Below are 14042 nucleotides of genomic sequence, written 5' to 3' on the forward strand. Positions count from 1 at the left end.
TTGTATACAGAAATATATATCACTCACCCAGCGGTAGATGACAACATTTCCATTCATACATCTTTGGCTGTGCGAGGAATTAAGGTTCTCCTTCATCGGCCGATATGATTCCCTTATCCTTATCAGACTTCTACTGACAGCTGGCTATCTGGCTGTACGCCTGGACTCTAGCTGCCTAGAAGCTACCAGCCTAAACACACTAGCGTGTGACTGGCTTCTGACACACTACGGACTTCCAGGTGCGAGGATTATTCTATATTTGTGGGGTTTCTGGGTCATCTTGACTCAAACTTTCGTCTCCTGAAATTCCGTAGTCTCCTCTTCACAGGGCTTACTGGGTCGTGTGTCACTTCATCTGGAACTATGGACTATCTTTAGAAATTTACTAACACAGTCTTCCTCTTTCTTCATCTTCTTGTTCTTCTTCTTCTTTATTCTTGTTCTCCTTGTTCATCTTCTTTATTCTTGTTCTTCTTCTTTTCCTCTATTCTTCTGTTTCTTTTCTTGGTTTTCTTCATCAGTTCCGACTAGGCTGCTTTGAGTCTGTTGCATCTTGTGGTGTGGACGGTGATGACAAAAAAAGTGGTGTCGAAAAAGTCTTCGGGACAAACTGAGTTGTAAATAATAGGCAATTTATTAACAATCATGAATCCCATACAGGTTAACAAAAAGAGGGACCTGTGAGAGAAAGCTGGCCAGATCATTGTGCAACTCTGAGCTCTTTCGGGGAAGACAACCCGTATATATCTTTGGGGGTATGTCTTTAACAGGAGCTCATCCCCATATAAGAAATCAACTTGCTCTGGACACTAGTATGGAAGAAACCATCATAAATCAAATAGAAACTTGGACTGGCCTAGAAGTCTGTCTGGTACCGACAAACATAGTGCATATAAACTTAAAGAATGCACGTCATACATCTGGTTACCTGTATACAGAATCATCTATGCACTAAAGGTCTTCCAGGGCTCACTACGCAGATCGAGTTGAAGCTGAATAAACATCATCTTCTCCATCGTCTTCTGCCTCATTTTATTGTCAACTTAACAGGTCCAGAGCCTTTAATTTTACTGTGCCCTTAAGACTCTTTTTCTTAGAGTTAGGTCTATTTTCAGACAACCCCATGTTGTATTTTAATAATTGTGTTGTAATAAATGAATCAAACTATTAATCTTGGTTTCACTGCTCACTCCCTTGGTACCAAACCTGGGTTTTGTATAGGGGTTTATATATCCTAGTCCCTCCACTAAGTGGCGTTGTCGGCATTTAACCAAAACAATTTAATTTAAAGTCAAAACACATTTTACAACACCACCTGGCCCATGTTTCTGTTGTGTTTTCTACTCCGCCAAACCATGTAATCCCAAAATGAAACCAACCAATCATTGAGCACTATAGGGTCTCGCCTGCAGTATAACTCGCCCCTTTGTAATTTTTCTACTCGCGCCAGGAACAGTGATATGGTTGCATGGTGTTACCAAAGACTGACCGTAATAATAAAGTTAGAATTGTTTCTTTTTTAATTTATTATTGTTATTATTGTTTTTAAGAAATATTGGAAAAATAAGATATTCATATTAAAATAATACTTTTTTCTATTTTCGCTCATATTTTAAAATTGAAAGAAAAAAAAAAAAAATGTGGGTCGCAATTTAATGACCTTGGCAAAATGTGGGTCCCAGGGTGAGACCAGTTGAGAACCCCTGCTCTAGACTGTATCTGCCTTATTTCGTTCCAATCCCAGTCCAGTAGGTGGCGGTAATGCTCCTTGGAATTAGTAGCAAACTGACATAAAACACAGAAGAAGAAGAAGAAGAAGAAGAAGAAGAAGAAGAAGAAGAAGAAGAAGAAGAAGAAGAAGAAGAAGAAGAAGAAGAAGAAGAAGAAGAAGAAGAAGAAGAAGAAGAAGAAGAAGAAGAAGAAGAAGAAGAAGAAGAAGAAGAAGAAGAAGAAGAAGAAGAAGAAGAAGAAGATGTTTTTACACTACGGATGCACAAGTTGGCGCTAATACACAGAATCGCTGGATGCCAACCGCTGCTACACAATAACAACACGAAGAAGAAGAAGCTGGAGCTTAGCCGACTTCATTCTTGCACAGTAACATCACCAATGAACAACGGTAATAAAAGAAAGAAGCGATGTGCGCTGATTTTAAACGGAAGAATAGTCACGTTGTGAAGAAACGATAGACGTAGAAAGGAAGATAGGACAGGCTCGGAATGGACGCCATCTTACTTGGGGCTCTACGCTGACATTTAACGACATTAAACACTTGCAGCATGTTGGTGAATAAAAACATCCCAGCGTATACAAGTTTTATTTCACAGTATGCGTAAAAACAACACTACAAGCCGTTTTATATGCTTGGAGAACAGAGGGTGTTGTAGCTAGCTAGCTTCTTTTGTGTGCAAATGACAGGAAGTATGATTGTCCTGTCCTGTGCATATTATGTTCTTATTTATGCTCTGTTTGTGTTACAATGTCAATATCTGTGTGTGTCTTGTTTATTTTATAATATTTTTTTAAAAAAAAAAGCAGAAGAAGAAGTAGCAAGGCGCTGCCGTTTCCGATCACGTGACGTGACGGGGATCCTGTTGCCTTGGCGCGTTATTCGTGTTCGGCGGGTGTGGGGTTCAGACTTTCAGCTGTTCAGTCTCAGTTTGTGTATTTCTCTCTGTTTGACGGCAGCATGTCGGACTGGACCAAAGACCGGCGGCACAGCACCGAACAGGACCGAAGGTGAACACACTACATTACTCTACACGGTGTGTGCGGCTCCATTGGCTCCTGCTTTAGCTGCTGCTCGCCTTTCACTTTGTTCCCATGGTCGTTAATCACGGCTAACCGGGCTCCATTGTTTGAGGAGCAACTTTAGACTTTGATCATATCCTGGATCATACTGTGTGTTCATATGTAACAGTAATTAATAATAAGGAGGTCCACACTTTAGTTTAGTAGATTGAAGCGCGTGACTTGCGTAACATGTTTAACTGTTACCGAGAAAACAGGCCTTTGCTTGTGGCTATAATGCTGTATTAATATTGGATCTGACCTGAAATTGTATTTATTTTTTTTATTTGAAGCAATTTAATACAAAGCGAAAAGTTTTCGTAGTGTTTTTTTCCCATTTGGCCTACGTGGCTATGTATGAACATAAATACTGTAGATAAACAGAAATGCACTGATCAAATTGATTCCTAACTGCGGATGTGATATTTACAGTAATATTTCAATAAGTTAATAATCATTTTGTTAAAGTTATATCAAGCCCAGATCTAAGCCCCTCCCTCCGTTGTTCCCGTTGGCGGTCTGTCAACTAATGGCGCCAAATGCTTTAGCACTAACTTTAAATCTAAATGATAAGTGCTGTATATACAGTGACAAATGTAAAAACTCGGTTCATTGCAGACATATTTTGCTCACTTAGCCTCTCATTTTTCTTTCATTTGAGAAAAATTCACGCAACACAGCATAATCTATATCATTGTTCAAATGTGTAAACATGAACAATAAATCTAAATGTAATCTAAATGTTAAACCGATCACCAAGTGTAAAGCTAAATTATACAAAGTGGGCAAGTCGGCGCCTGTCGAAATATGTTTTTGATTAAAATGTTTTTTTTTATTTATATAAGCTGTTCACGGTTCGGTTTAATCACGGTGTTAACCTCATGGTGCGATAATTATGGCGATATTGTAGAAAAGCTCATGGTTCTACAGAAAGGCACACAGTCAGCAGCAATGCTAACAATAACAAGAATGAAGACCATTACAAAATGTCCGTTCATCATTTTGACAGTATTTATTGTCATTTTTTTTTTACATTCATGACATTAGAAACTGAATACTGCCTACTAACAGATACAGACTCTTTAGATAAAGTGCAAAAATTAAAATCAAGTCAGGAACTATCTTAAAGGCAACACAGGCATAGAAAAAGCCTAGTAACAAAAACATAATAGAATAATAATAATAAACAAAACAGCCATAGAAATCAAAGCAGTGAAAACTTCCTTATTCTGTGTTTAGCTTAATTTAAATGTTTTTCTAGAGAAAAACATTTGAGGTTGGGACTAGAAGATCCTGTGTTGTAAACATTAATTAATTTGACAGGGATAATGCAATTCAGCATAGATAAAAAATCAGTTTGCAGCTGATGTGATGCACATAAAAGTTTAAAGCTCGTGCTAGGTTACAGCTACGATCTCTGGTTGGGCCTTTTTTACGTTTCAGTGGAATACAGTAAAACTTATACACACTTACATTTATTTTGGGTTTCTTTCAGCGAGACTATTGCAGCCACACATCATCAGTAGGTAAACCTAACCTGTCGGTCTAATTCCACAACAACAGAAAATGTTCATAGCTGTGTGACGTTATTTCTTGAGCTGTTCTTAGGGGCCGTGGTTGTAAATACTTCCTTTAGAGGTTATTAACTAGACTGGGACGCAATCCCTAAACTTTTCGGGATGCCGGGTTGTTAAGTGTCTTCAGATGCAGCTCGTATTTCCAGAAGAGTAGCACACGGTTCACTTGCAGTGTTTACATATTGTCCATATTTTCTCCTTTATGGTTTTGTTGATGCGATGAAACCAAAATGTTTCTACTCCTCTGACGTGTAGCTGCTGCATCATCCACAAGTTCTACAAACTTCTCCGTTTCTGCCTCACTCTGCTGCTGCCTCCATCCACCATGTTTCCTTTCCCCTCTGACCTCACTGTCACACGCCATTAGTTCAACCACCTGTAACCTATTGTACGCATTGCATTATGGTCCTTGTAGTTTACTCTGAAAATGTCCACGACAGCCAACCAAAAAACTTAATTTTAGGCGCAACGGCTCATTATTTTATACTGTGACAGAACCACAGTGATATCAAGGTACTTGTAATACCACAGTATCTCATTATTGTCAATATCGTAACATTTCTACTATATATACTGTAGTTTTACTTTGAGGGTATTTTTTGATACACAATGTCAAAATGATCAGCCCAGTCAACTGAAGATGGTTTTCTTTCTTTCTTTCTTTCTTTCTTTCTTTCTTTCTTTCTTTCTTTCTTTCTTTCTTTCTTTCTTTCTTTCTTTCTTTGTTAAAAGTTTGCATATTTTTTGTTGTGCTCCCCGGTTGATGATGATAAAAATGTGTGTGTGTAAAACTGTAAATCAATGATCTGTCTTCTTTCACAGGAGCAATGGCCCTTCTCGTTGGTCCAACTGTAGAAAGAGAGGGGTCGATGGTAGTCTGCGAGCAGGTGGTGGAGAGAGGGAGAACAACAACAGACACCCTGACGAACGCAGCTCCAGGTGACAGAATGTGCTCATTAACTGAGATCAGGACACGGTCGGATACATTTCACATTGATTTGTGCAAATTCAGATATATAGATACTGACTTCATTCCATTGGTACTACTGACAGAACGATTCACATAAAATCCGCTCATGAACACAGCATGGTATGCATAAGAGCATAACAGTGTTACTAGTTGTATCCATTACAGTTTTTTGCAGAATAAAAGCAATATTTCTAAAATTTTGACAAAATATAATTGGACTTTGAACGTGATTCCATTGAATGTTGTTTTGGAGCCTCGTAACTTTTGCGAAATCTCATCCCACGAGACTTTGTTGCAGGATGATGGACGCTTCAAACCTCCTTATAACACTCTACATTTATTTGTTGTCTAATGTGATATATTTCCTTCTCATGAAAGTGTAAAAAGTTTTTTGCGGTATTTGAGTGTTTCTTTTTTTTTTTTTAATTCAGAGGTTTCCATGACCAGTTTTATTGAGAGATTTAGATTTTGCGCATTTCCAAGGGTGGTGGAACTACGACTTCAGCAAACATGGCTGATAGAAATGGCTTAAAAGTGTGGCCCTACTTTTAAAACACGATGCAGATTATTAGGCTTTACATGATCAGGGTTTTTGTGCTGATCAGTGAGTTTTAAAAAAAGATCACTGATCCCATCAGATGAATTCAGGTTGTTTTTTAGGTACTGACCAAATTCATTCGGTACTACCTGATACAGATTCACAGAAAATCGAACGGTACCATTTTTTGGGACCTAAACGCAGCCTTGTGACTGTGAGTGAGTGGAGGAGTTGAATAATTTCCATGCAGGACCTGACGATAACATTTGTTGTCAGGGCTCGACCGATATGGGTTTTTTTAAGGGCTGATGCCGATGGCGATTTTTTTTCCCATCAGCCTTAGCCGATGACTGATACGGACTGCCGATATTTGGAGCCGATACTACTTTTGCTCCCTTAATTTACATCAAAATTACACAATGATGATAACAATGGTACAAGTCTCAATTAAAGAAAAGGAACATTTATTGAAATGAACAAAGGTGAGGTAGAACGACACCAAGTAAAAAATAGACGTCTCATTAAATATTATGAAAGAGAACTTTTCGTCCTTGTCCTGAAGATAGCTTGGCCTGACTGAAAATATATTTTATTAACAGGATTATTGAGTATAAAGATATATAATTATAGTATTAAACACAAAAAGAAACCATGACTATAGTTCATTCCAACACAACCCAGAACGTAAATTATCAGAGGAAAATAATGCGCATTAAGCAACAAACTGTTCAAGTTTCTGTTCTAAATTGCATCAACATTAACAAGAATAAATATTCAAACAAATAGTAGACTGCTTCTCAAAGTTAAAAACTTCTCATCTCAGCACTGAGAGAAGCAGAGGGAGAGGAAAGGAAACACACACACACACACACACACACACACACACACACACACACACACACACACACACACCAAACCTCCGGCCAGCTGCTGTTAACTGCAACTGCGACCCAACACGTGGACCCACGGAACCGCTAAGTTAAACACTTAAAAAATGCTTTGAAAGTTTAAAACTTGCCGTTGGGATTGAAGAGCTTGCTTCACGCTCTGCTAGTGGGGGAGGGGCTCTGCACTCTGTCTGCAGCAACACGGAGCGCCCTGTAGCAGCCGCTCTGTTAATAAAGTGTATCGGCGAACGCAGCAGCGCGCGTAAGAAGAAGTGTAAATGAACTTTTCTAGTCCTACCCATTTGTATAATGTATTTAATAGTGGAGTGAACGTAAAAAGTATCCCCTAAATGTAATAATCAAGGAAAGTACAGATACTACATAATATTACTTAAATTTGTTCAAATGTGCACAGCGGAGGTGGGGCGCACACACACAATGACGTCATTGATCGGTTCAGCAAATGAAGACATTACAGCCGATCACATTAATTGCATAAAGTGAAAAATATCAGCCGATCTGATCAGTGTAAAGCCTACAGATAATGCTGAACATGAGGCTGAATGCATTCAAGCCTCTTCCACTCCTTCAGAGTGAGTTTTTTTATTCAGTCTGTGTGGAGCAGGCTCGGCTTTTTCCTGACAAAGTCGACATGTTTGTGTTTTTGAAAAAGAACTGCACGAGGAACCAAGAGAAACAGTAAATGTAGTTCACAGCAAAAAAGTTCTCTTTTGCTCATATGTTTGAAACTTATTTTTCCTCTATGCACCCCATCACACTAATTTTCCAGAAGAGAAAGGGGATGTTTCCTCCCATTATGCTTTTTTTTTTTTTTTTTTTTAAATCCCTTTCCTTTTTTTCCCAGTTTCACCACTCCAGAGAGCACGGGTCCAGTAAGTCGCTGTAGCATGGCGAGCGACTGGGGCAGCCTGGTGCAGGAGGACGAGGACATACGGAGGGACGTACAGAGAGACATGCAGCGGTAAATCTCCTCCTGTCAAACACTTCATGTTGGACTCACCGTGGGAATGTATCCTGAGTGACTGCACTGTGGAGAGAATAAGAGCTTAACTTTATGTTTAAACTACGGCTGGGACTTAAACGCGTTGATTCCGATTAATTAATTACCAAAAACCTACACACTCAAATAAAATAACACAATTGCTTTTTTTTCACTCCAAACAGTGCGGAAACCTTTCTCATTTCACGAGTTCCCGGTATACCCATAATACTGATGCACAGCCCACAACACAAAGAAACAGGAGAACCTGAGGAGAAGTCATTGCTGTGCTTTGTGGTCGTTAAATTTAATTAGATAAAAACACCTGATGGAAAATATGTGTGATTGATTTAGTCACATACCAAAATCCATTTAAATTGAAAAACTTTGCTTGTTGTCAATTTTTTTGGCTGCAACGTCTTCATTTGAGTCCCATCACAAGTTTAAAGCCATTTCTATAATCAATAAAAAATCAAAGGAAGTGTTTAAAAAAAAAACCAGCAGACACTGGCATTGCAAACTTAAAGGTCCCATGTCATGCTATTTTTCACCCATTTTCCATTTGTTCCAAGAACCCTAAAAACATAGTATTTGAGGTTTATTTTCCCAAACACACCTGTTTTCCAGAGTTTTAGCCTCTGAAAAGTCACTTTCTAAGCAACTCTACACAAACAGGCAGATTTGTGGCCTACTTATGAATATTCATGAGTGGGCGTGTCTATAGACAGGACACTGACTTCCTCCTCCCCGCACGGTGATGTAGGGCCGTCCTCTGGCCCTATGTCCTCCCACCCACTCCGTAGCCGAGCTCATGCTGCTTTATAAACACGAGACAGAGCGTGGGGCGGGGCGTTCACCGGTACGTACAATAGACTGTTGAAAATACATACATAGCACTACACAAAGGATGCTGAAATTCTCACCTTCGTGAGCGTGTCTGTTTACATGTCAATCACGGCAGAGAGCTTCCTGGGGGCACGGCTTCTCCAGCTCAGTGCCGCGTCAAATTCGTCATCAAAGTGGGAATGCGTCATCAAATAGGAGCGAGGTGTTTGGGCTCACCCTGCAGTAAGAAAGGAGCAAATCACCCTCTAACTAACGATTGAGGGAACCAATGAAAAAACACTTTAGGCATGTGTATGAAGCCCAAATAGCACTTTTATCATGTTTAAAGCAGAGAAAAGTTGATTTAGCTTAACATGGGCCCTTTAACATTTGTTTTCAAAAGACAACCAACCACAGAGGAGTAAAAGAGTAAAAGGACAAAAATGGACTTGATTAAAAGTCTCAGATTCTATGTTGAAATCACACATTTTCTTTCAAAATCAGCGCAGGAAATCCTGTTGAAATGTGTTTAATTTATCATTTTAAGTTGTGAGCTCATCCAAATGCTGACACAGATTTCCGACGTATCTTCTGATAATTTCCACTCCACTCTCTGCTCAGTTACAGGAGGAGGATACTGGGAACAGAAGTAGCACAAAGAGAGAGGAAGACCTCGTCTGGCTCCTCTGGAAGGTAACACACAACTTTTACTAAACTTTAGCCTGATTTCATACATACCCAGATATTTCTCATTTGTATCTTTCTTTAACTTTTTAAATTTAGATTTAATTGCAGCAGAAATGTAGTGTCTTGATGCTATTTCTTTATTTTAGTAGATGTGTTCATGGCCATGTGATGATCAGGATGAACAAACACCTCGTTTGTATGATTGACACAACTTGTGTGTGTGTGTGTTGTAGTCATGACTCCAAAGACGAAGACAACATAGAGACGGATGAAGCTGTGTTGCTACGACGACAAAAACAGATCAACTACGGGAAGAACACACTGGCTTATGATCGCTACATCAAGGAGGTGCCAAAGTAGGTCACACACACACACACACACACACACACACACACACACACACACACACACACACACACACACACACTCTGTTCCTCTGCTGTTATTACTCAGTAGGAATGAACATCTTCACTGGTCTCATGATGCCATTATTATCATGTCTTTAATTTTCACCATGCTTATTTATTATTGAGAACCTAACAATGCAAATGACTTTGCAATAAATTATAAAACTAAAATAAAGTGTATAGGTCTGTTGTTTAAAGCAGTTGAGGGTACATGTACCCCTAGAGGTACGTAATGGCACTACATGGGGTAGTTGATAGAGAGACAGAGGGGAAATTAACAAATGAAAGCATTAAAAATATGGGGTTTTATAATAATTTGTGTACCCTTCTTTGGTTATTTCGTTTCACAACCAAATAAAAAAATAGAAAAAACGGTTGTTGTTTTTTTTTTGTTTCATTAATTTAAAACGAGAAACAGGAAAACGTAAAAACCAAATATTAAAAGCGGGTGTATTTCTGATGGGTTTTCAAATCTAAATATCAATGGCGACATTTTATATTGTTTTGTTTGTTTGTCTTTTTTAACAAGCGCAGTTGATTATATGTCTATACCGGAAAAAATCTGTGACCGCAGGTGACGACAGTTGCAAACACTGCGACCTCTCGGTGGACTTGTAATAGAGAATAAGAGCGCTGCAAAATCACAATTAACCATGGAATGACAACAAATGCTGTTTCTCTCTGTTTGTCCTGTCGTCCTTCTCTGGCTCCGCCTCCTTCCATCATACTGAGTTAATTCAATCAGAGAAAAGATTAAAAAAGATGATTTCCCCCCCCCCCCCCTCAGACATCTGCGTCAGCCAGGAGTTCACCCGAAGACACCAAACAAGTTCAAGAAGTACAGCCGGCGCTCCTGGGACCAACAGATCAAACTCTGGAAGGTCAAACTTCACGCCTGGGACCCCCCAGCAGGGGAGGACCAAGAGGAGACCCAGGACCACGAGGAGCAGCTGGAGCTCGGGGACGTGATGGACATTGAGCTGGACTTCCCAACACTTCTACCACCTTGTGCTGCACACAGCCTTTCAGTGCAGGTCAGTTTCTCTGACATTTTTCACACATGAAGGAAACACTCACAACAAACGCAGGATTTACAGCTGCAGACTCATCACAAGTCAGATTTATCACATCTATTCTAAACTAAGGCAGAGATATTACTGTAATACGGCTCTGAAGCGGCAACTTAATTGCTTAATTGAATAAAACAATCCTCCGAGACATAGAATTACATCTGTCATTGTAAATGTTTCACATGTAGGAATATAAGTAACAGTGAACATGAAATTAATTAGCAACTTTGATATTAATTAATCGCATAATATTTGACACGAGAAGCAACGTTTTTCTAATTTAAATGGATTTTGTTATATGACTGAATAAATGAATTTTATTCATTATTGGCTCAGGCCTACAGTATATGTGACTGAATAAATGAAAACATGAAGTGTTTATTATTTTATGGAAAAAGATCAAGAAGCATCAATCAATTGAAACATTAGTTAAATCATGATCCTGATGTAACAAAGCTGACGTGAAACCACCTGTTTGACAGTGAAATGTGTGATTTTTGTCCCAATAACATGTGGCCGAGGGTTTATTTCATGTCACTGAGATATTTCCTTTTCATTCCGTCATATGGACTCATATTTTTCCTTAGAGCAGACGTTTCTGTCTCTGAGGGTTTATGAAGATAAAGTGCGTGGAAATGTAAATGATTTTTTTTAGAATTTAAATAGAATATCTTTAACAATATCGTAATTTCTGTTTTAGAAAGTGATTTCCATATTTCCCTTTGTTTTCTGTGATCATTGAACGTTAAATCCACGTCTCCTTGGTAGGGCTGGGCAATGTATCGAGATTTAAGATAGAGTTTTCTATTTGCGATATAGAAAATGACAATATCGCCTATATCAATATAAATCTCTTTCGTATTTATTTATTTATACAAACCACATCATACAATGATTTAATATTATTCACAGAGTACAGTCAGTGTCCTTTACATTATGAGTTTTATTTATGTCACCTGGCCTTACTCACTGGAACTGATGAGGTTTCTTTACCTCAGACTGTTTGATCAGAAGAGAAGCTTGATGAGTATTTTCTGTTCTCAGGGGGAAGATGAAGACTTTTCAGGAACTCCAGTCAAACTCCAGAAAACAGAAGATGTTGAACCTGGAATGTTCTGATGTCAGTGACTGTGAGCGTTCCTCAGCTCTGCCTCGTCGTTTCCTTTTTGCTGAACATTTGAGAGGTTTTTTTTTTTACCCAATACTGCACTGCTCAGGGAAACTCATTTTACTGTTAGATTTTAACAAAGCGTGAGCCTGCTAAAATATCCTGGAACAATATGCTAATGGTGATCTGTTAAAGCTTCTGTTAGTTGGGTTTACTTTAAGGGAAATTACTAAATTTAAATGTGTACAAACCAGATAATTATATTTCAACAAGTTGACTTCAGATGTATTTAAGGTCTAAACGACATCCCTACAAAGGTTTGGGTTTGTAGTGTTTGAATGTTTTAGTTACTGTTCGTTAACTGTTTCTAGCATTAGTTGTTTTGTGGTGGAAAATTTGAAATAAAAAACTGTAATATGTCATCGTCTTTTTTCCACTGATGGAAACTATAAATTCCTCTTAGCACCAGATTAAAAAAGAGAAATAATCTGCTGCTAATGCTATAGTCAGCACACAGATTAGAATCACATCTGAAATTGTTTTTTAGTATGTAAAAAAAAATAATATGAGAATTAATTTTAGAAACGATTATGTAACATGAATATTGAAGAACAGTCATGTGGAGACGGGGACATCTATAAAGGGGAGAAATTTTTGAGGCTCATCCATAAAGTCACCAAAATGATGGTCCATTGTTCTATGAATCTGTGATAAACACATTTATTTATTTATCTGAATAATATCCACTGTTATCCAGGAAGTTTATTATTTGCTCCATAATATATAGTCATCTTAAAGATGTAAATCTTTGTTTTAATCAGAAATGAAATGGGTTAAAAGTGACCAAAATGTGGTGAAATGGGATTTTTAAGACCACAGAAATTGGTTTAAAATTTGCAAATTAAGAGTGGCCAAAAACGGACAGAAAAAGTGGTAAAAGGGGTTCAACGTGTCAATGTTGGAACAATTAGTTTGAACTGGCAAATAATGGGCTTGTGAACATGGTTAAATTGGCTAGAGTAAGCATGAAATATGGTGAAAAGAGGTAGATGTAGAAAATCATTCAGACAACAGGTGGTAATGCAATGAATCTGATGCCAACCACCGTAAAAGACCAAAGAAGAAGAAGAAGCAGGAAGTAGCTGAGGGCCTGTTGGTAGGGGCATACGGGCTATGCATACGGGGGCATAGATATATAAACACTAGATGCAAGCGGGATTCAACTGCAGCCATCTTACCTCAGACAACTGATATTCTGACGCGCTCTTCGGTAGCTATTGGAAGGGTAGTGATCAATTTAAACAAAAAATACCCTTAACTCAATGAAATATTGATGGGTTTACAAACGGTTTGCTTTATTACAAACCTTATACGTAGGTATGGCATATGATGCTTGTACATGTTGAAGTTGCTGCTTTTGCTTTCGAAAAACAACTTAATTGTGCAACAAAGTTGTGTCCCGCCTTTTTACGCAAGTTATCCAAGCTGAGACAACGATCAAGAGGTTTTGTTGCAACAGGACACCTGACTTATCAATCAATCTACCTTTTGTTTTTAATTATTTTAAAGTTTTTCAGTATACATTCCCAAAAAGCTTTTTTTAATCTTTTAAAAACAAAATTAAAAGTTTTTTTCCCCCCAGTAATTTCATGATCAAAAGAAATTCCATAAATGAGAAAACGATTGTTCAAGAAGAAGTGAAAATACAAAATAATTTGCTGGGTTGGATTTTATTGCTTGTGGGCCAGTTGTGGCTGATGTGATTTGGGTGTTTGATGTTTGTTGTCTACTTATTTGTTTGGGTAAACATTTAGTATTATACTAATATATCATTTATGATGTGGTCTTTACCCCAAAAGACAAAAAAAAAGCCTTTAACATTGAAGCCTCATCTCAAAAATAACTCCTAGTTCCCAGAACAGGTATATATGTATATAAAGGTAACATGACACTGATGTTTATATCTAAAATGAATGAATGAATGAAAAAATAAATAGGCAGTGGCTATCCGTACGGTTGCAGTATCAATATTCCTACTTTCTATCCGTACGCAGCGTCCCTATTTGCCAGTTTAGGTCACGTGATTGGTCAGTCATTGGTCAGTTTAGGTCGCGTGACTAAGACTAAACCTTATCCTAAACCTAACCCTAAAAATTGTTGCGATATTGGGTTATAACCTAAAC

General features: G+C 38.2%; 1 protein-coding gene across 3 annotated transcripts; it reads left to right on the forward strand.

Annotated features, from left to right (window-relative positions):
* The first annotated feature begins 1896 nt into the window (after nt 1-1896).
* slbp (stem-loop histone mRNA binding protein) lies at nt 1897-12223 on the forward strand. Of its 3 annotated transcripts, none has more exons than XM_028459799.1 (8): nt 1897-2119; nt 2689-2739; nt 5190-5306; nt 7628-7744; nt 9215-9280; nt 9508-9630; nt 10469-10715; nt 11796-12223. In XM_028459799.1, the coding sequence occupies exons 2-8, from the start codon at nt 2690-2692 to the stop codon at nt 11868-11870; spliced, it is 795 nt and encodes a 264-aa protein (XP_028315600.1). In that variant the 5' UTR covers nt 1897-2119; nt 2689; the 3' UTR covers nt 11871-12223. The 3 variants fall into 3 exon arrangements, with proteins under 3 accessions (XP_028315600.1, XP_028315597.1, XP_028315598.1); XM_028459796.1 differs by having other exon boundaries at nt 1900-2119; nt 9209-9280; nt 11796-12173; XM_028459797.1 differs by lacking the exon at nt 1897-2119 and having other exon boundaries at nt 2546-2739; nt 9209-9280; nt 11796-12172.
* Nucleotides 12224-14042: the final 1819 nt, after the last annotated feature.

The sequence above is a fragment of the Gouania willdenowi genome, chromosome 10 (genome assembly GCF_900634775.1).
Source record: "Gouania willdenowi chromosome 10, fGouWil2.1, whole genome shotgun sequence".
NCBI lineage: Eukaryota > Metazoa > Chordata > Actinopteri > Blenniiformes > Gobiesocidae > Gouania > Gouania willdenowi.